This window comes from Sturnira hondurensis, unplaced genomic scaffold (assembly GCF_014824575.4).
Source record: "Sturnira hondurensis isolate 20B ecotype Veracruz unplaced genomic scaffold, ASM1482457v3 Scaffold0011291, whole genome shotgun sequence".
Taxonomy (NCBI): domain Eukaryota; kingdom Metazoa; phylum Chordata; class Mammalia; order Chiroptera; family Phyllostomidae; genus Sturnira; species Sturnira hondurensis.
Window position 1 is genome coordinate 2301365 of NW_028083922.1, and position 20158 is coordinate 2321522.

At 37.0% G+C, this 20158-nt stretch overlaps 1 protein-coding gene across 1 annotated transcript; it reads left to right on the top strand.

Moving 5' to 3' along the window:
- The first annotated feature begins 1058 nt into the window (after window positions 1-1058).
- COQ3 (coenzyme Q3, methyltransferase) lies at window positions 1059-19228 on the top strand. Its single transcript, XM_037059729.1, has 7 exons — window positions 1059-1198; window positions 9002-9128; window positions 11068-11220; window positions 13270-13369; window positions 14789-15031; window positions 17363-17522; window positions 18756-19228. Exons 1-7 carry the CDS (start codon window positions 1090-1092, stop codon window positions 18965-18967), a joined length of 1104 nt encoding a protein of 367 aa, XP_036915624.1. The 5' UTR covers window positions 1059-1089; the 3' UTR covers window positions 18968-19228.
- The last annotated feature ends 930 nt before the right edge of the window (window positions 19229-20158 follow it).

Genomic DNA, 20158 nt, shown 5'->3' on the forward strand with positions numbered 1-20158 from the left:
GTTTTGTTGGTAGAAACAAATTACTGATTGTCTTTGTTGTTAAATTGAAAATGTGAGAAAGCTCTGAAGCCCGGTGAGGTGGTACATTAAAAAAAAAAGTACATTTAAATAAAGCTCTTAGAACTTTACTTGATTATACTTGGACTTTGCTTTTTTTTCTTGGATCTGTCACAACCAACACATACACATTACGCATGTTAAATGATATTTTGTGGAGAGCTTTTTGCCATCTTGAGGAGCTCTGAAGAGGAATGACTCAAGTCCCCAGCTACTCTTAGGAGGAGGTCAATATTTTACTAAGAAGCCATAAGTGAGAGACCATTACTGAGCTATGTAAATTGTAATAATTTAAAGAATACTTCACCAATTTGACACTTGGAAATGTGTAATCATATTTTTACCTTGGAAATTTATTGGAAATAATTTTATTAAAAATTGGAAATTTATTATTCTTACCCAAGGAGAGGCTTTTATGCATTTAGAGGTAAAATGTTACATAATCATTGTTCTTGCTCTAAATGAAGTTCGCCTAATCTGAGCAATTAACAGTCTCCTGCTGTATAAGATGTGTTCTGTTCAGATTATTTTCGGGTCACTTGTGGAAAATTCTGTTTAGACTTCTGGCCCTCTGACACTTGAATACCTTGAAAATGGACACATTTCTACCATTTCTACACATGTAAGAAGTGCTTACATGCTTTTATGATGCTGAGTGTATTACAAGAATATAAATGCCCTAGGGGAAATCTTTTATATATGAAATAGATCTACAAGGGTATTAAAAAAGCTAGGTAAGGTAGCACAAAGCAATACCCTGATTGATGGCTACTTCGCCCATGAGGTTTGAGGTCTGTCAAAGAAATATAATAGAAGGATCTTGAATTCGTTTATGGTAGTAGAAACATTTTACACTTTAAATGCATACACAATCTGACATGTTGAGGGTGAAGAATAGTCCATATATATAACCCACTAATAATGCAGCCGTGATTAGATTGACTCCTAAATGAGCGAGAGTGGATCTCGGAACCTTTCTGTTAGGGATCTTTTGTGGGAGGGACCGGAAAAGAGGTTGGTCCTTCTGTCGCGATGTGGGGAGCCCGCAAGCTAAGCTCCTCCAGGAGTGTTTTTTTAGGAGTGTTTAAGTCGGGGTGCTGGGGTACACAGGCTGACTGTTCTCGCTTAACCACATCGGCGGGTAAGTGTGTGTGGAGGTTTCCTGTGTACAGCCCGCGTGCGGACCAGCTACTGTGCGCAGGCGCGGGAGAGGGTGGAAGGCTGTGGCTGGTTTCCGTGCGGGATCCGCACTAGACTCTCGATTACTTTGGGTCCGGCCCTCGCTGTCCCTTGAATGGGCCTTCTGGGCTGTCGCTTTTCTCTTCCCAGAGGCTGGGAAAAATAGCCTAGAACTTCTGGCCTCGGAGAGCGTAGCCTGCTGGCCTCGGAGAGCGTAGCCTGCGGGCCGCCGCCATAGATCCTGTGACTTTTGTATCATTTTGGTTGAGTTCCTTAGGAGGAACTTTAGGACTCTAGCGACTACGCTGTGCTCGCCGGAGTCTCAAGGTCGTAGGCTTTCTTCCTCTGCCACAGCGGGAAGGGACACCAGCTGCTGTCTTATAGTTATTAATTACGTTATCTTTGTGTATTGTTTGTACTTGCCTCTTTTCAGAAAGAATTTAAAGCAATTATTCTATATTTTGATTAATAGCTTAATTCAACGGCGTGTATTGGCAAAGATGAAAAAATAACGCATTGAACCTGATGCTTGTGGAAGACAGTTCGATTTTTTGTTCCCAGTGTTAACTAGAAAGTTAAGTTCATCCTTTACATGAAACTCAATAAATACTGTATGTCAGGCACTGGGAACTTTAAAATGAAAGATAGCTCAAGGGTCTCTTTTTAAAAAAAATATTAGGATACAACTATGATTTATATAATAAATAAGAAAGAAAGAAATGTAAAGGCAGGCCCTCCAATAGAGTTAAGTTGGTATTCTCATGCAGTGAAAAAGTGTAGCCAATAAAAAGGATGATTTAAATTAATGTGTATCCACATAGAAAAATGATAAGGGTATAGTGTTAAGAAAGTGTTACAAATCAGTATGTATTATGAGTTTAGAGATATGTAGATGGAGATATAGAGGGACTAGAGATACATAAAAATTTTAGCAGTGATTACCTATGGTGGAGTTGGTGATCTCTCTATTTTATCATTCTTTATATACTTTTTGCAGTTTTTAAGTAAACATGTTTTTTATAATCAGAAATTTAGAGAAAATACAATATAAATATTTCAAAATAATCAGAGTAAACATAGAAGGAGCACCTAATACATATTTGGGGATCCTCGTAAAACAGATGTGTAGGGAGCTGTCTTGAAGAAGTTGGCCAGTCTTAGAAGCAGGAGTGGCCAAAGGCACCAGCTTGAATATCTTTGAGGAGGTTTCCGGGAAACAGCAAAGTGTTTCTTTAAAAGTAGTGTGGGTGGGGTTCTGAAGATGAGGGCAGAGAGTGGCAAAGAATGAGACAGGAGACTATAGGCCATGACAAGTCCATGAAAGGCCAGGTATACCTCCTGTGATTGACTTTGAGGACAGTAGCAACTAAGAGGACAGCTAAATCAGGAGTAGAGCCACAGAAATGGAGATCACGTGGAGGGTTAGCAACAGGGGAGTGGGAGGAGGTGGGGGGAGAAGGTACAGAGAATAAGTAGCATAGACAGTAGGTAGAAAATAGACAGGGGTGGAGGGCAGAAATATTATGGGAAATACAGAATCTAAAGAACTTGTGACACATGGACATGAACGAAAGGGAGGGGAATGGTGGGGGAGGGGTGTGCAGGGTGTAGGGGAGTGAAGGGGGAATGGGACAACGGTACTGACATAATGAATAAAATATATTTAAAAAATTACAGAAGGAGCAACATAATCAGATTTGTGTTTAAGAAATAACATTTAGCATTTGTGTAGAAAGTAGTGCAGATGCAAGCAAGACTAGGCTCAATGAAGCCTTAGTAATCCAGGTAATAAATGATTGCTTTTAGGTATTGGCAGGTTAGGGTCTTTATTTATGGATAGGATCTGAATAAATGACTTTTGAAGTAAATGAAATCTTTCCCCATTCTTTTAAAATCTCAAATATCAGAATGATCACAGATTCAAGGTAGAGAAGGAATTGGTAACATCCTATTTGTTAATACAAACTGAATTAGTTTCTCTCAGTTGTGGTGATGTGGTTTCTAAAGCTCTTGATTGTTCTGGCAATACTGATGACTGAAGGACTCATTTGCCAGATATGGGGGAGGTGAGGAGAAGATGGGGTCATCACTGAGCAGGGAGCAGGAATAGTGTGAAAATCTCTAAGGCTCAGTTTCATATTTTATATATTCTTACCTTTATTACAGTTTACGTGTTTCTCTAATAATATCTCCTTTACCTACCTAAAGGCATAAAATAGGTGGTATTTGGACTGGGTCTTAAAAGGTAATACAGCCCTGGCTGGGGTGTGTCAGTGGATTGAATGCTGGCCTACAAAGCAAAGGGTACATGCCTGGGTTACAGGCCAGGTCCTGAGAGGAAACCACACATTGATGTTTCTCTTCCTCTCTTTCTCCTTCCCTTCCCCTCTAAAAAGAAATAAAGGTCTTTAAAAAAATAAAAATAAAAGGTAGTACAGATACTTCAGATAAAACACAAGACATGAAATATAAATATAAATATAAATAACCTTTTGTCTTAGTCCATTGGAACAAAATACCTCAGACCTGTTGGCTTATTAGCTACAGAAATGTATTTCTTATACCGCTGAAGACTGGTAATCTCACAATTCTGGATCTGGTAAGAGTCCACTGCCTAGTTCATAGATGGAGCTTTCTTGCTCTGTCCTCTTGAGATCTCTTTTATAAGGGCACTATACCAACCATGAGGACTCTACCCTTGTGATCTAATCACCTCACAAAGGCCCATCTAATACCATCACCTTGGGGGCTGGAATGTTGAATATGAATTTGAAAGGTTCTGGCCAAGATGGAGGCATAGGCAGAAACACTTCGGCTTCCTCGCACAACCAAAAGGACAACAACCAATTTTAAAACAACAACCATGACAGTCAGAAAAACTTGCATAAAAGTCTAACAACCAAGGAGTTAAACATTCACCTAGATGGTAGGAGGGGTGGAGATGGGCAGAGAGGACTTGCAGCAAGGTGGCTGCTGGCAGGCCAGGGTGGGCAATCCTGCTTTCAAGCTCAGAGAAACCCAGGGGAACAGTGGGGGGGTGATACAGACCCTGAAACCCAGGGTGTCAGGGCTGCGAAACTGAAGACTCAAAACCCCAGGCTATAAAAAATCTGTGGGGGTTGTGGCAGCAGAAGAAACTCCCAGACTCACAGGAAAGTTCGTGGAAGAGACCCACAGGGTCCTAAAACACACACAAACCCACCCGCCTGAGAATCAGCACCTGAAAGGGCACAAACCACTTGTGGGAAGCAAGGGAAATGACGGAAAGTGGGATGAGAGCAGCATTGTTCCTTCTCAGCCCCCTCCCCCACAAACAATGCTATGATGCAGCAAAGAGGGTTGCCCCGCCCTGGTGAATACTTAAGGATCCACCCTCTTACACATAACAGAGGCCCCTGGACAAAAAAATGTGACCCAAATGAAAGAACAGATCAAAATTCCAGAAACAGAACTGAGTGACGAGGAGATAGCCCATCTGTCTGGTACAGAGTTAAAACACTGGTAATCAGGATGCTCATAGAATTGATTGAGCTCAGTTGCAAAATAAAGGAAGAAATGAAGGCTACACAACGTGAAACAAAGCAAAATATATAGGGAACCAACAGTGAAATGAAGGAAACCAGGACTCAATGATTTGGAACGAAAGGGAGAAATAAACGTTCAACAAGAACAGAATGAAGAAACAAAAATGCTAAAAAATGAGGAGAGGCTTAGGAACCTGTGAAACAACTTTGGGCACCCCAACATCTGAATCATGGGAGTGCCAAAAGGAGAAGAGCAAGAGTAAGATATTGAAAACTTATTTGAACAAATAATGAAGGAAAACTTCCCTAATCTGGCAAAGGAAATAGACTTCCAGGAAGTCCAGGAACACCACTGAGTCCCAAAGAAATTGGACTCAAGGAGGAGCACACCAAGGCACACCATCAATCACCCAAGATTAAAGATAAGAAGAGAATCTTTTTTTAAAAAGATATTTTATTTATCTTTAGAGAGGAAGGGAAGGAGAGGAGAGAAATATCAATGTATGGTTGCCTCTCGTGAGTCCCCTGCTGGGGACTGGCCTGCAACCCAGGCATGTGTCCTGACTGGGAATCGAACCGCAATACTCTGGTTCACAGGCCCGTGCTCAATCCACTGAGCTACACCAGCCAGGGCTAGAAGAGAATCTTAAAAGCAAGAGAAAAGGAGAGTGTTATCTACAAAGGAGTTCCCATAAGACTATCAACTGATTTCTCAAAAGAAACCATGCAGGCAAGAAGGGGCTGGAAAGAAGTATTCAAAGCCATGAAAGGTAAGGGCCTACATCCAAGATTACTCTATCCAGCAAAACTGTCGTTTAGAATGGAAGGGCAGATAAAGTGCTTCCCAGATAAAGTCAAGTCATCACCCAGCCCTTATTATATAAAATGTTAAAGGGGCTTGTCTAAGAAATAGAAGATCAAAACTATGAACAGTAAAATGACAACAGACTCACAACTATCAACAACTGAACCTAAAAAAACAAAAACTAAGCAAACAACTGGAACAGGAACAAAACCACAGAAATGGAGATCACATGGAGGGTTATCAGTGGGGAGAGGAAGGGGAAGAATGGGGGGGAGGTACAGGGAATAAGAACCAGAATAGGTAGGCACAAAATAGGCAGAGGGAGGTTAAGAATAGTATAGGAAATGTAGAAGCCGAAAGACTTATATGTACAACCTATGGACATGAACTGTGGTGGGGGAGGATGCTGGAAGGGGAGGGGGTGACAGGGAGGAGGGGAAGAAAGGGAAGGAGGGGAAGAAGTAACGCACTGTCTTCATTACTGCAGTTCTGTGGTCAGTCTGAAAATTGGGTGTTGTGGTTCCTGCAATTTTATAATTCTTTAATATTGTTTTAGCTTTTGTATTTCTTTTGCCATTTCATACAAATTTTAGAACTAGCTTTTTTATGTCTACAAAAAGAGGTTATTGGGATTTTGTTAAGTGTTTTTTTATTTCTTTTATTAGTGTTTTATGTCAATTTTCAGCATATAGACCCTGTACAGGTTTTGTTAGATTTATACAACAATGAAAGTAATTCATTCTTTTCTGGGCTGATTTTAAATGATAGAGCATTTTCAATTTTACTTTCCAGTTGTTTATTGTTAGTAGTAGATAGAAAAAATTGACTTTTTTGTATGTGTTGATCTTATAATCTGACCTCGCTGAACTCACATAATAGTTCCAAGAGCTTTTGTTTTGTTTTCAAATTAGGACAGTTTAATTTCTTCCTTTCTATTCTGTATGCCTTTTATTCCCTCTTTTCACTATTACACTTGCTAAGATTTTTGGTAGTGTGTTGAACAGGAATCAAGAGAATGGGCATCTTGCACGGGTGCTAGTGTTCAGGTAGAGCACTTAGTCTCTCACTGTTGTGGAAGTACTACCTGAGCAATAGGGTTTTTATGGATGCTCTAAAGATCGAAGAATTTCCCTTCTATTCTTAATTTGCTGAGAATTTTTAATCATAAATGAGTGTGGTTTTGTCAAATGTTTTATTCACATCAGTTAATAAAATCATGTCACTTTTCTTTCAACTATTAATATGTAAATTACATTGATTTTCTAATATGGAACTAGTGTTGCATAGCAAGAGTAAGTCCCATGTGGTTAGGCTATAGTACTGTTTATATGTTTCTCGATTGTATTTACTGATTACTGGGAATTTTTGTGACTGTTCATGAGAGAAATTGATCTGTGGTTTTCTTTGCTGTCCCATCTTTGTTTTTTGTGTCAGAGTCATGCTGGCTTAATAAAATGGATTGGAAGGTGTTCCTCAGTCTTTTATTTCTTGGAAGAAATTGGGTAGAATTGGTTATATTTTCTCCTTTAAGTGTTTGGTAGAAAGAATTCACCAGTGAAGCAATATGAGCCTGGAGATGTATTTTTCAGGAGGTTTTTAGCTATGAATTCAATTTCTTTGCTAGTTATAGGACTATTCAGGCTACCTATTTCATCTTGTATGGGTTTTGATAGTTTGTGGTTTTCATGGGATTAGTCTATTTTGTCTAAATTGTAGAAAATTCTGTGTAGAGTTGTTAGTATTCCCTCATCATCCTTTTTATGTCTCTTGGGTTCATAGTGATATGCCCTCTTTACTACTTGACATTGGTAATCTGGGTCTTCTCTTTATCAGCCTTGCTAGAAGCTTATCAAATTTATTGATCTTTGAGAGGAATTAACTTTTGGCTTGATTTATTGTATCTATTCTGTTTTGTTTGAAATGTTATTCATTTCTACTTTTATCACTATTTTCTTTTATCTGATTACTTTGGATTTATTTCACTTTTCGTCTAGTTTGTTGAGACAATAACTTATGGTAGGTCATTGACTTCAGACCCTCCCTCTATTCTAACGTGCGTATTTAGTGCTGTAAGTTCCCCTGTACTGCTTAGATTATGTCCACAGACTTTTTATCTTGTATATTTTAATTTATTTCATTTTTATTTCCCTGAGACTGCCTTGACCCATGGATTGTTTAGAATTGTGTTGTTTAATTTCTAAGTGTTTTTTCTTTTCATGTTTCTGTTATTTATTTCTAGTTTGATTCCACTATAGTTAGAGAACATAGTCTATATCAAGGGTATCAAACTCATTTTCACCAGGGGCCACATCAGCCTCATAGTTGCCTTCAAAGGGCCGAATGCAATTTTAGGACTGTATAAATGTAACTACTCCTTAACAGTTAAGTGAGAGTTTGGTGCTGCTGCCGGGTAGAAACAAGGTGCTGGAAGGGATGAAACAAGGTGGAGGGCCGGATTCAGCCTGCAGGGCTTGAGTTTGCCACCTGTGATGATTTCAGTTGTCTTTCAGTTGTGAAGGTTTGTTCAATAATCGAGGGTATGGCCTATCATTATGAATGATCCATGCATGCTCAAAAGAATGTACATTTTGTTTTTGTTTGGATGGGATGTTTTACAAATTCCAATGAGATCTTATTGGTTGATTGTGTTATTCAGTTCTTTTGCATCCTTTTTGATTTTCTGTCTAGTGGTACTGTCAATCATTGAGAAAGGGGTATTGAGGTCTCCAGCTACAGTTGTAGATTTATTTCTTTTCTCAGTTCCATGATTGCTTCGTGTGTTTTGAAAGTCTGTTGTCTAGCACATTCCCACTTAGTATTGCTTTATCTTCTTAGTGGATTGTCCTTTTTATCACAATGTAATGATCATGGTGATTTTCTTTGCTCTAAGGTTTACTTTGTCTAAATTGAACAATTCAGTGTTCTGCAGCAGAGTAAATAGTTCCTGTGTACGTTTGAACATATAGATTAGATGAGTGTTATTTGAAGAATTTTATGAGGGTTTTTTTTTGTGTGAAGGGTGTTGAACATGCATGTAAATCCATTTCATGTAGGTAAATGGAAGTGACAGAATTTGAACTAGTTTTGATAAGTAATCTCATAACCAATATTACCCTAGTTTAAAAGTTAATGTAGTTTTATTTTGAATATCACTTTAATTATTTTATGCAGCATTATGTGGGTGCAAAAATTAGTGGCATGTAAAACCTTTACAGATGCATTACTTGTTTTTTTAGTTACAGTTTCAGAAATGTTTGATTGAAATTAGATGATGGAATACACAACCTTTTACATTTTAGAGTAAAATCCAAAATTAGGAACAACCCCTTTTATTTATCACTATAATATAGGATTTCCACATAAAATAGTTTCTTTAAGTACATGTATATTAGGAATTCATACTGTGCTTTCTCTAGACATTTCATTTTTTTTTCAGTTTATTTACCGAATCAGCTCAGTTGGACTCTGCAAATTAAACCATGGGTTTTCAGTGAATACAGAATTATGTGGTTCAAATCCTATAGAATGAATTTTGCCTGCTTGAACACAATGAAAAGTTACAGGTAAGTTTATTCATTACTGTGGCAAATATTTGCATAATTATGTGAATAATAGTTTTATATTGGTTGTATTTAATAAACCCTGTCAGTATTTAACAGCTCATGTGATTTGATTAAGGAACTTTTTTATCTAAATATTTTTATTTCTCCAGCAACTTTTGAATTTGGAATATTTGAAACTCACAGAAAAATTGTAATACTGTATGTGGAGTATAGCCTTTATCCACAGTCAGGGGTTAGCTTTTATTTTTAATATAAGACTCTATGGTCTGTAGAAGTACTGTTTACTTCCTCATGTTATCTTTATACAGTGCTTAAAATTATAAATGATTTGGGTGTACCATAAATGGTATGATGAGATGGATAAGTAAGTGTACAAGGTAGCAAATTGAGTCAAAGTAATTTCTTTCTGTATTCTTGTTATAAATCAATTTGTAATCTTATAAAAAATATTGTGTGGGATTAAGGTAGGAGTACATGGTTTTTTGTAAATGAGCTAGCTCTTTTAAGATTGGGTGTGTGTGAAATCCTAATTACAGTGAACTGAACAGCCATCTACTGTTACCTCTTGTACATTAGTCCTTGATTACTGAGCCTTTGCATGAAGCATGGAAAAGGAGGGTGATATTTAAAAGATAATACTAATTATCTAAGTAATTAATTAATTAATTAATTGTGACACTTAATTCTTGGAAGGATAATAAATAATCACAGTAGAATGTATTCTACATAGCTAAGAAAAACAGTAAAAATGTGAATGGCATAACTTATTTTAACATAACAAGTTTATTATCTTTTATCCAAGAACCCATGGAGGATTTTCCTATTGTGTACTTTGATCTGGAACCTGGTATAGTGTCTGTCTGATCCGTGTTCAGTCCCTGTTTGATCCCATCTGGTTAAAAATTTTTTTTAATTGAATCATATGCTTTTCTGGGCCTCCTCCCTCTGATTAGTCAATTGACAAACATTTCCTGAGCACCAGCTGTGTTCCAGGAAATGTGCTGGTCACCAGGGGCAAGACAGTCATGCCTTGCTCTCATAGTTCTTATGTGAAGTGGGGAGACAGGGTCAAATAATCACACAGCCCCATGGAAAAGTATGAAGTTGTATGGGACTTAAAACAGGGGAATATGACCCAGATTGGAGAATCAGGGAGGACTTCTTAGATGATCTTCCATTCAAACTAAGAGCTGAAAGACGAGAAGAAATTAGTATGTACAAGGGGATAGGATAATGTGAGAGTAATGTTCCAGGGAGAGGGAACAACACATTCAGTGTACCTGAGGAAGGTGCAAACACGGTCATTTCAACGACCACGGTTGAACTGCTCGTGGAGAGCAGATTGGAGGAGGGTGAGGTAGGGAGCAGGCTGACTAATCGGAGGCTAGGATAATGATTTAAACCACAGATGATGGGAACTTGGACTAAGGTGATAGCAGTAGACATTGAGAGGAGATGGGGGCACCTGGGTTCAAATCCTGACTCTGCCACTTAATCTCTCTGAGCTTCCCTTTGCTTATCTATGGAATAGAGATATTACATAGTAGTATGTACCTACCTTACAAAAAGTTGCCAGGAAGACTAAATGAGATGACGTATGTTGAGTTCTTAAATAGTCATGCTCAATAATAAATAGTAAATGCTCAATAAATGGTTATTGCTGCTACTACTGCTATATTAAATATGACTCAGAAGGCCAAGTTTTATAGTTTCATTTTTCATAGTAACTTACTTTGAAAGCAAATTAATTCTGTTTCATCTGTGAATAAAGGTATATTTATAAGCAGTGTGATTATAAGGAAACTTGGTTTTGAAGCATCAAAAATGAGCAATACATGTATTTATAATAAATTGTAAATTAGAATATTTTTATATATAACATATTCATGTTACATTTAAAACACCAGGTTTTGCCTGGCTCTTTATTTTGACCTCTTAGATACCCTTGGACAAGACCGTGCAGTACTTCTCGAACCACTGTAGATAGCAGTGAGGTAAAAACCTTCCTGCCCCTGGCTCACAAATGGTGGGATGAGCAAGGAGTGTATGCACCTCTTCATTCTATGAATGACCTGAGGGTGCCGTTTATTAGGTAACATTACACAAATTCTAAGTCTTTTAAAATGCAAGTCTTTTTAATAATTTATTTTCAGTTTATTTTTCTCTTGGTTTATACCTAGGTTCAAAATGCTATGTTTAAGTTTGCTTTAAAAATTAGGGAGATTCTCTTTAATGTCCATTGTTTGAAACCATTAATTTTTATATAACATCATCCAACTTTTAGGCTGCTTTTGTAAATTAACTTGAAGCATTTTTGGAAATCTAGTAATTAGAATTAAATCCTTATGAAAAGGAATTAGGACCCTATGGCATCAATGTCATTTTATAGCAACTTTGATTTTTAGGCAGTCCTGATAAAGGAACTACTACTGAGATAGCTCAATTTAACAAATATTTATTGACAGATACTTATCGAGAACTTACCTTGTACAGAGCTTGGGGCAAGATACTGTAGAAGCTGCTAAGACATTCATCATTCAAAACATAGTCATGTACTTCAGGAACTTAGAGTTTACCATCAGAGGGACAGGCAAGAAGGGTTCATTAGACTCCATTTTTCAAGAAATTGTTCATTCATTCTTATGTTTGTTCATTTATTTGATCATAAAACATTTTTAAGCAGCTGTAAACATTTTTACAGTGCCATGGGCATGGCACTGTAATGGGCACAGAATATCAAGGAGACTCCTGATTGGTTTTTACTGACTCAAAGAGAAATTAGCACCTTTCATTACCACTGAATTTGCAGATCACTGAAACACTAAGAGAAAAGTGAAATGCCCATTTTTAGATTAGATAGTGGTCCTCAAGGGGTAGGCCCTGGACTGGCAATGCCGTGATCACCTGGGAACTTGTTAGAAATGCAAAATTCTCAGGTCTCACTCTGGACCTACTGCTTTGTGGGGTTGCAGACTATGTGGGATTTTAGAAAAACTTCCAGATAATTCTAGTGTCATCTCAGCTTGAAACCCACTCTGTTCTGGGAGGCCATCTCTTACAGACCACTGAGAAACAGATCAGCCAGGCGGTGTGCGTTATAGAAGTGTAGAGTGTTTGGAAGTGTAGAGTTAATTCTCAGTATAATTGGAAGCCATTGAAGGGGAGTGATATGATCTACATTATGATATAAAGGGGTCATTTTGGCTGAAGTGGGTCCTTTCTGTGTTACAACATTGTGAAGTTATCTACTTAACCACTATCTAGGTTATTCTTAGAAGTCGATTAATTTTAATAGCAATAAAGATATCCTAAGATATCCTTATTATGTATACCATTTGTGTTAATAAGTATAATGAAAATTCATATGTAGTCCAACTTAAAAGTCTAGTTTACAGTACTGTGTGTATGTGCACTTATGTTTGCCCATGTAGTAAAACCTTGCTATCATTATCTCAGAAGTAAGTTCACCTGACTTGGATGTCTGTTTACATGATCCTGATAACACCACTAACTCAGAAGATTAAAAGAAACTCAATTTAGAAGGGAATACAGGCAAATTCTGAAAATACAGATCTCCAGTCTGCTTCTTCTAAGCCCTGTAAAGTACCCTATTTGTTGCAGACATGAATTGGGTATAGCAGTACTGACGATGTAGTTAACAGGTGATGTGATATCTCAGGCACATAAATTAGGTTAATCTAAACTAGATTACTTGAAAAGTTTTTCTTTTGATTATGACTGAAATAATAATTGGGTCTTAATTATTGCTGGGTTACTTCAAGAGTTTTACTTTAACCCCCCTGCTTTTGACTCTTAAAAATATCTTGCCCTGGTTGGGTGTCCGCTGGTTAGAGTGTTGTCCTGATACACCAAGACTGTGGGTTCAGTCCCCGGGCAGGTGGGAAACAAACTGATGTTTCTCTTGCTCTCTCATGTTCTCTCTTGCTCTTTCTCTCTCTCTCTCTCAAATCAATAAATTAAAAATATTCTATAAACATAGTTATTTAATGCTGAAAATAAAAGACCCGCTTACCCCCAAATCATTGATCAATTTAAAATGAGAGTTTAATATTTTATTGAAAATTGTACATTTTAAGACTTAATTGATATAATTTTTGTATGTTTTGAATTTTTAAAAAAGAGACAATCTTTTAAAAACAATTGCTAATCACCGGCCGGGAAAACCTCTGTCTGGGATGAAGATTCTTGATGTTGGCTGTGGTGGTGGATTGTTAGCTGAAGTAAGTGATGTACAACTCTCCTGCCATTTTAATGGGGAAAAAAAGTTGAAGAAGGGGCTTATGCCTCATTTATCCTTTTAACAAATAATATTGTTTATTAAAATACCTAATGTTTTAAAATATTTTTATTATTATAAAAGTAATATATTTTCTTAAAAATATAAAAGTTTCAGAAAATTATAGTGAGGGATTTTTTTCTACACAAAAATGAGGCACAAAAAATAGTCATTTGAATAGTGACTTTAGCAATTTTGTTGTCTTTTCTACCCCAAGAGATTAGGCAATTTCCATTGGTTTGATGCAATGGTAAGCTGCTCTTTTATCGAAAGAATAAACCTTTTCTTTAATATCGAAACCTAACAGTTTTGCCTACTTATGGAACTTTTCCCATCTCAGGTGCTTTAGAGTACTTGGAAGAATGCCCATTCTCTCTGTGAAGAGTGAAGGTCTGCTTTAGCTTATAGTAAATTTATGCTCTGCAGCTTTATTTTGTGTTCTTCTATCAACACAGTAACTTTTTGTTTCAGTGCTGCATTATAATCTGATCTTTGAAAGATACTTGAAGCAGCGGTGTAGGATATAAGTGTAGGTGTGGTGCTGTCGAGGTCCATGACAGCGCATTGAGAGTGAGCCTGCCAGAGGTGTTGGATGAGCAGCTAAGTGTCCACATGCCCAGAAAGCATGTTCTTTATACGGCAGTGGGCCGGTTTCTCTGATATCAGGTATAACATTTCAGGAAATATGAAATATGTGAAAATACATTTCTTAGAATCAGGAATAGATGATTTATCAAATTATGAATAAGATTTTATTATATGTGTTCTACAATCTTCTCAGGGTATTATTGCAAATCTCATGTCTCTGAAGTTAAAATAATGTAACTAAAGAGTTATAAAATAAATGCTATGTTAGTTTTGATAAATACTGAGGCTGTGTTTAAAAACTTGGGCATTTCATGGGAAGTGGTTGAATATAAAAGTTGAAAGACTTAGCCGTGAAGAGCCAATCATTCCTAGTTACTTGCTGAAAAAGCTATCAAGAAAATTTGACAATTTGAATGTCAAAAAATCAGCTGCTTTTATAATGTTACATTTATTGCACTTTAAATAAGTCAGTACTATACTACATGCATGTTAAATGTACCTGGAGAATATAAATATTTTTTCACAATTCTCAAGTAGTTCTTGATGAATTTTCTGTTGTTGTGATTATTGTTCTCACTTTTCAGCTTTTTATCATGGAAATTTTCATGTGTACAAACTAGAGAAGATGCTTTATCAAACTTCCTTGTACCCATAAACAGTCTCCAGTAATATTCCCTCATGGTTAATCTTGTTGCCTTTTGATAAGCTTTTTATTGCTAACACGTATTCTCTTTTCTTCCTGAGGGTAACAGTTGTTTTTTTTTTACATCATTAGCCTCTAGGGCGGCTTGGGGCCTCAGTTACTGGAATTGATCCTGTGGATGAGAACATTAAAACAGCGCAGCACCATAAATCCTTTGATCCAGTTCTGGATCGGAGGGTAGAGTACAGAGTGTGTTCCCTGGAAGAGATTGTGGAAGAGACTGCAGAAACGTTCGATGCTGTCATAGCTTCTGAAGTTGTAGAGCATGTGATTGATCTAGAAACATTTATACAGTGCTGCTGTCAAGTGTTAAAAGTAAGACGTACGGAGTTTCCTCGTTTGATTTTTCTTTTCAGTGTATGTATGTAGCCAGAGCATTAAATGTTTCATAATGCTTGAAATCAGGAAGCCATGAATAGGGAACAGCATCTCTGCTGGGGATTACTTCTGCCTCTCAGGTTGCCCTTAGTACTGGGGTTTGGACATCCAGTGTCAGACATCCAAGCTCCAAGTTCCGGGAGCTTGAAAAATGCTCGTGCTGAACATTGTAATACATCCAAAAGATTTATAGTGGTATTTTCCCATTGGCATAATAGACGTAATCCCAATATCTATTAGATTAAATATCTAATAGACATTGAGTGACAATAACTAGGAAATTGGTTTGGATTAATACTTAAAAATCAATAGAAATCATTATTAGCATAAATTGACTTAGATAGCATTTATTAAGTACTCTGTAGGTGATATGTATAACAGTTTTCAGCTTGTAAAAGAATACTTCCTGCATATGATCTCACCTGATCTGACCTACAACCAGGTTAGGGAGGTAAGGCTGACATTATGATGACTTCCTTTGACCAGTGAAGATCAGAATTTGGGAGATGTCAAAGGTCACTTGGTCTTTAAGTTGAAGGTCACTACATACTGAAGTGGCGTTTAAAGCCACATCTTTTGATTCCAAATCTTTTTTTCCCATTATTATCCTTATATAATTTGCCACAGACTTAGTCTTCCAAAAATGATTCCAAATTTTCTTTTAATAAACATGCCTAAACTATTATTATTATTATTATTGCTCTATAACTCTGTTGTTTTTATATTTAAGAGGTAGCACCATAAGGTCAAGAGCTAAAAGAATGCAATGCTTAGCCCTTACCTAAGTAGAAATTATTTTAAAATGGTTTTTCTTTTGAATAATTTTAAATTTATAAAAAAGCTGCAAAAATTGTGCTATTTGCATACATGCTTCACCTAGTTTCCCTTACTTTTAACAGCTTTTCCCCTGGCTCTATTAAGGTATAATTGACTCATAAGTGATTCTTAAGAAGATACTTTAGAATACTGGAGTTTTATAGAGAAAAGTTACAATGTGTGATGAACTAGTGTTTGATATTTTGGTTTTTAATTTAAGTATGCTTGGCAATATTTCAGGGCCTCTCCTTTCCTGTTTTTGGTTTGGGGTGGTATTTGAGATATATTCTCTCTTTCTCTCCTGTATATATATACATACAGGGTCGGGCAAAAGTAGCTTTACAATTGTGAGTATGTAAAACACAGAGTTTATTCCTTTCTTATTTTTTACTAATTACTGTATTATTTTCCATACAAACAACTATAAATCTACTTTTACCCATCCTGTATGTATTCGTATGATTATTTTGCAGTCTCTTTGGCGTTTTATCCTCACTAGACTAATGAGAATGTGTAAAAGAGGGAGAAGATGCTAATGCCTTTGCTGTTTGTGGGACTAAGTATAGGAAACACTAAATTTAGTCACTGAAAAATGGCAGAGTGAACAGCTGCATAAATGGTTTGTATTCATTTTAAATGATTATTTTGATCTCTTCATATTCTTTATACCAGCGATTTCAACCTTTTTATCTCATGGCAAACATAAACTAATTACTAATATTCTGCAGCACAATAAAAATATAACTTTTGCTGATCTGACAAAATATCAGAATAGTTTTTATTTATTCACACCAGATGACTATTGTTGTGTTGGCTGTTGTCATTTTTTTATTTGCCGATCTAAGGGAAAAGAGGTCAGTGCCCCTGGCCGACTAATCAGGTACTGCACAGTTTAAAAGTCCCTGCAGCACACCCATTGAAAATCCCTGCTTTATACTAATGAAATCAAAACATTTTCAAACCGTAATCATTAGTGTTTTTGTCTAAGAACAGCTACTGGTTTCGCCCGCCTGCATGTGTAGCTGTATGCTGTACCAGAGAAGTGAGACAGACTCAAGCACCCAGGAGAAAACAGCGTGAACACATATTAAATCATAAATGTGGACACAAGGAAGAGCAGCCTGATCTCATTTCTATACTTTTACTATAAAATATTTGATATGTGTAAAGCAGTGTATATACTATAAATATAAGTCATAGTAATATATGATTTTAAGGGTTGTAAGCACCATTACATAAACTCAGTGAGTATATCAGTAGTGGATTGCCCTTAGTAATGAATTTCCCATGAGAAAAAAATGCTGTTTTGGTAAATTATGTTTTATTCATACTCATGTATCTTAACTACACATAAAATATTTAGAAGGAAGGAGCAGGGTGGAGGAAGCCAAGGCTGTACCTAACTGATACTCCTGACATTTAAAATTTTACTTCTACATGTTTGTTTTTTAGCCTGGCGGTTCTTTGTTCATTACCACAATCAACAAAACACAGCTGTCCTATGCCTTGGGAATTGTTTTTTCAGAGCAAATTGCAGGTATTGTACCAAAAGGTACTCATACCTGGGAGAAGTTTGTTTCACCTGAAAATCTAGAGAGCATTTTGGAATCAAGTGAGTATTAAGATTTTTTCCAATTTTCAAGGCCTAGCTGAACTTTTAATTCCCCTGTAATTATTAATCATACAACATAGCACTTAATTAAAGAGGCCACAGTTCTTTGGATGTTTGTTTCATCTTCTCAACTAGATCATAATCTCCTTGAACGGAGGGTTAAGTATTAGAAGCCACTTCTCACCTTGGCACCTAACCCAGGGCCAAGCAAGTCATAGGTGGTCCGTGCAGTAAACCGTCTGGCAGTTTAGTCCTCACTTGTTTAAGGATGCGCCGCAAGTGTGTGTTACACACCCTGAGTTTGTCCTGTTGAGCCCTCCTTGTGTCAGCTTCTCCCACGTATTATTTTTTCAGATTCCTCCATTCTCAGACATATTTTGAACTTCCTTGTCAAGTTTTATGTATTTTATACTACTTAAAGCATGCCTTATACAATGGTTAATTTGATGTCTTCAAGCCCCTTCCGGGCCTATAAAGTTCCTGAGGTCAAACTATGTCTCTTCATTGTATTCCTTGCGATGCTTAGCTCTGCTGTACTCACTGTTAACATTGGATTTATATGTTGAATTCCTGTCAAGCAATAACACTTATCAGTTCATTTATTTGGCATTTGGTATTCCTGATAAGTACTTAGACTCATGTATGTTTCATGCTCTTTGTTCATAAAACAGTATATCAATAAACTTGATTTTACTTGGAATATTATCAGCCCAATGCAGTAGTAAGTTCTAAAGACTTCTGCAAGTCACCTTGTTGAAAATAGAGTTAAAGAAATGTTTTGAAGGTGCTTCATAGGAACAATTACTTGTTGGCAAGTATTTTCTAAACACAGCTAATGCTTATTGAGTACTTACCAGTTCCAAGTGCTATGCTAACTTTGTATACATATCTCATCTAATTCTAACAACTCTCAGATAAATGTTCTGTCCATGTGAGGAAACTGAGATGGAAACTGTTGCTTCAGAACAGTGAAGCAACCTATCCAGGGTCACCTAATAGGTGCCAGAGCTGGGATTTGAACCCAAGCAGGTGGCTTTAGATGTTATGTCCTATGCTGCAGTAAAGAATGTGATCATTACTGAATACATTTGCAAGCACATGCTTACAAAGTGTTTTTTGCCCATTGAGTTAGGAATCTTTTTTTAACATGGAGAATTGCATGAGACTGTACAATTGCATTGTATTTGGGAGGTAAATATTTATTAAATGTTCTCTTTGTGATATGTTTTTCAGATGGTCTGGCAGTTCAAACGGTGGTGGGAATGATCTACAACCCCTTCTCAGGTTATTGGCATTGGAGTGAAAATACCAGCCTTAACTATGCAGCTCATGCCGTGAAGCAGGAGCACCCAGTGCCTGCTGGGTTTGTTGTAAAGGGAGAAATGGAAGAGCACCAAGCTGGTGCCTCCACCAGCCCAGCTGTGCATGGCGAGCTGAAGAAATGAATCATTGCAAAGGACTGTAGTGATATGGCTTGAAAGCCTGATGTTTACAAATACAAAAAATGCAGTTTAATTTTGGGGAGAGGATTATGCAGAAAAAGTCAATAAAAAGGGCCAAAACCCCTTTTTTTGGTTGTTTCATCTAATAGCTACTTCTAGGGCATTATTCTATGGATAACAAAGTTTTTTCCAGAGATTATGTGATTTAGGAGCTTATGTTCCTCAGCCTTTGCTATATAAATAGGATATGCCTGTTTCACTTATTTTACAGATTATATGTGTATACTTCCCGTCGTATATGCCCATCCATATCATATGTTTTTAACTCAAAGGAATCTGTGTTATCTGTGTTCTTTATATGGTTTTGGTGAAAGGCAGTTATGCTTCTGACTGATGAAAACCAAATAGCTTTATACTACTTATGTTTGGGAAGATAAAATATATTTTTTCTTCATTTAATGAATTATTTATTTGAATCCTCACCTGAAGATATGCTTATTAATTTCAGAACGAGAAAAAGGGGAGAGAGAGAGAGAAAGAGATAGAGAGAGACAGACAGACATCAGTGTGAGAGGTAGATGTTGACCGGTTGCCTCCTGTACATGTGCAGACGTGGGAGTGAACTTGCAACGTTTTAGTGTTTGAGATGATGCTCCAACCAGCTGAGCCTCCTAGTCAGGCTCTTTCTTCCTTTACATTTTAGTTTGCTGGAAAGCAAATGGATTGCTGGATTTGGATTTAAACATTAAAATCAAGAAATCCAGATTATGCTGCACATACTTCTCTATATAGTTCCATAAGCGTTTTATGGTGCTTTTTTTTTTAAGTAGAAAGGGTTTTTAAAAACTCAGTTTAAAATTTTTGTTATAGAAATTTCCTTTTCAACTAATTTTTATAATTAGAGGGGCTGACTTGAAATATATTTTTTGCCTCTTGAGTTATATAAGTCTCTGTCTCTTTCTGAAATCCATGCTGTGTAAGGACATTTGTAGAGTTGTATTAGGAGCTCTGGCCCTGGCTGGTGTGGCTAGGTGGATTGAGTGCCCCCTTGCAAACCAAAAGGTCGCAGGTTCAATTCCCAGTCAGGGCACATGCTTGGGTAGTGGGCCAGGCAGGGGGCGCTTGTGAGGCAACCCCACACTGATGTTACTCTCCCTCTCTGTCTCCCTCCCTTCCCCTCTCTCTAAAAATAAA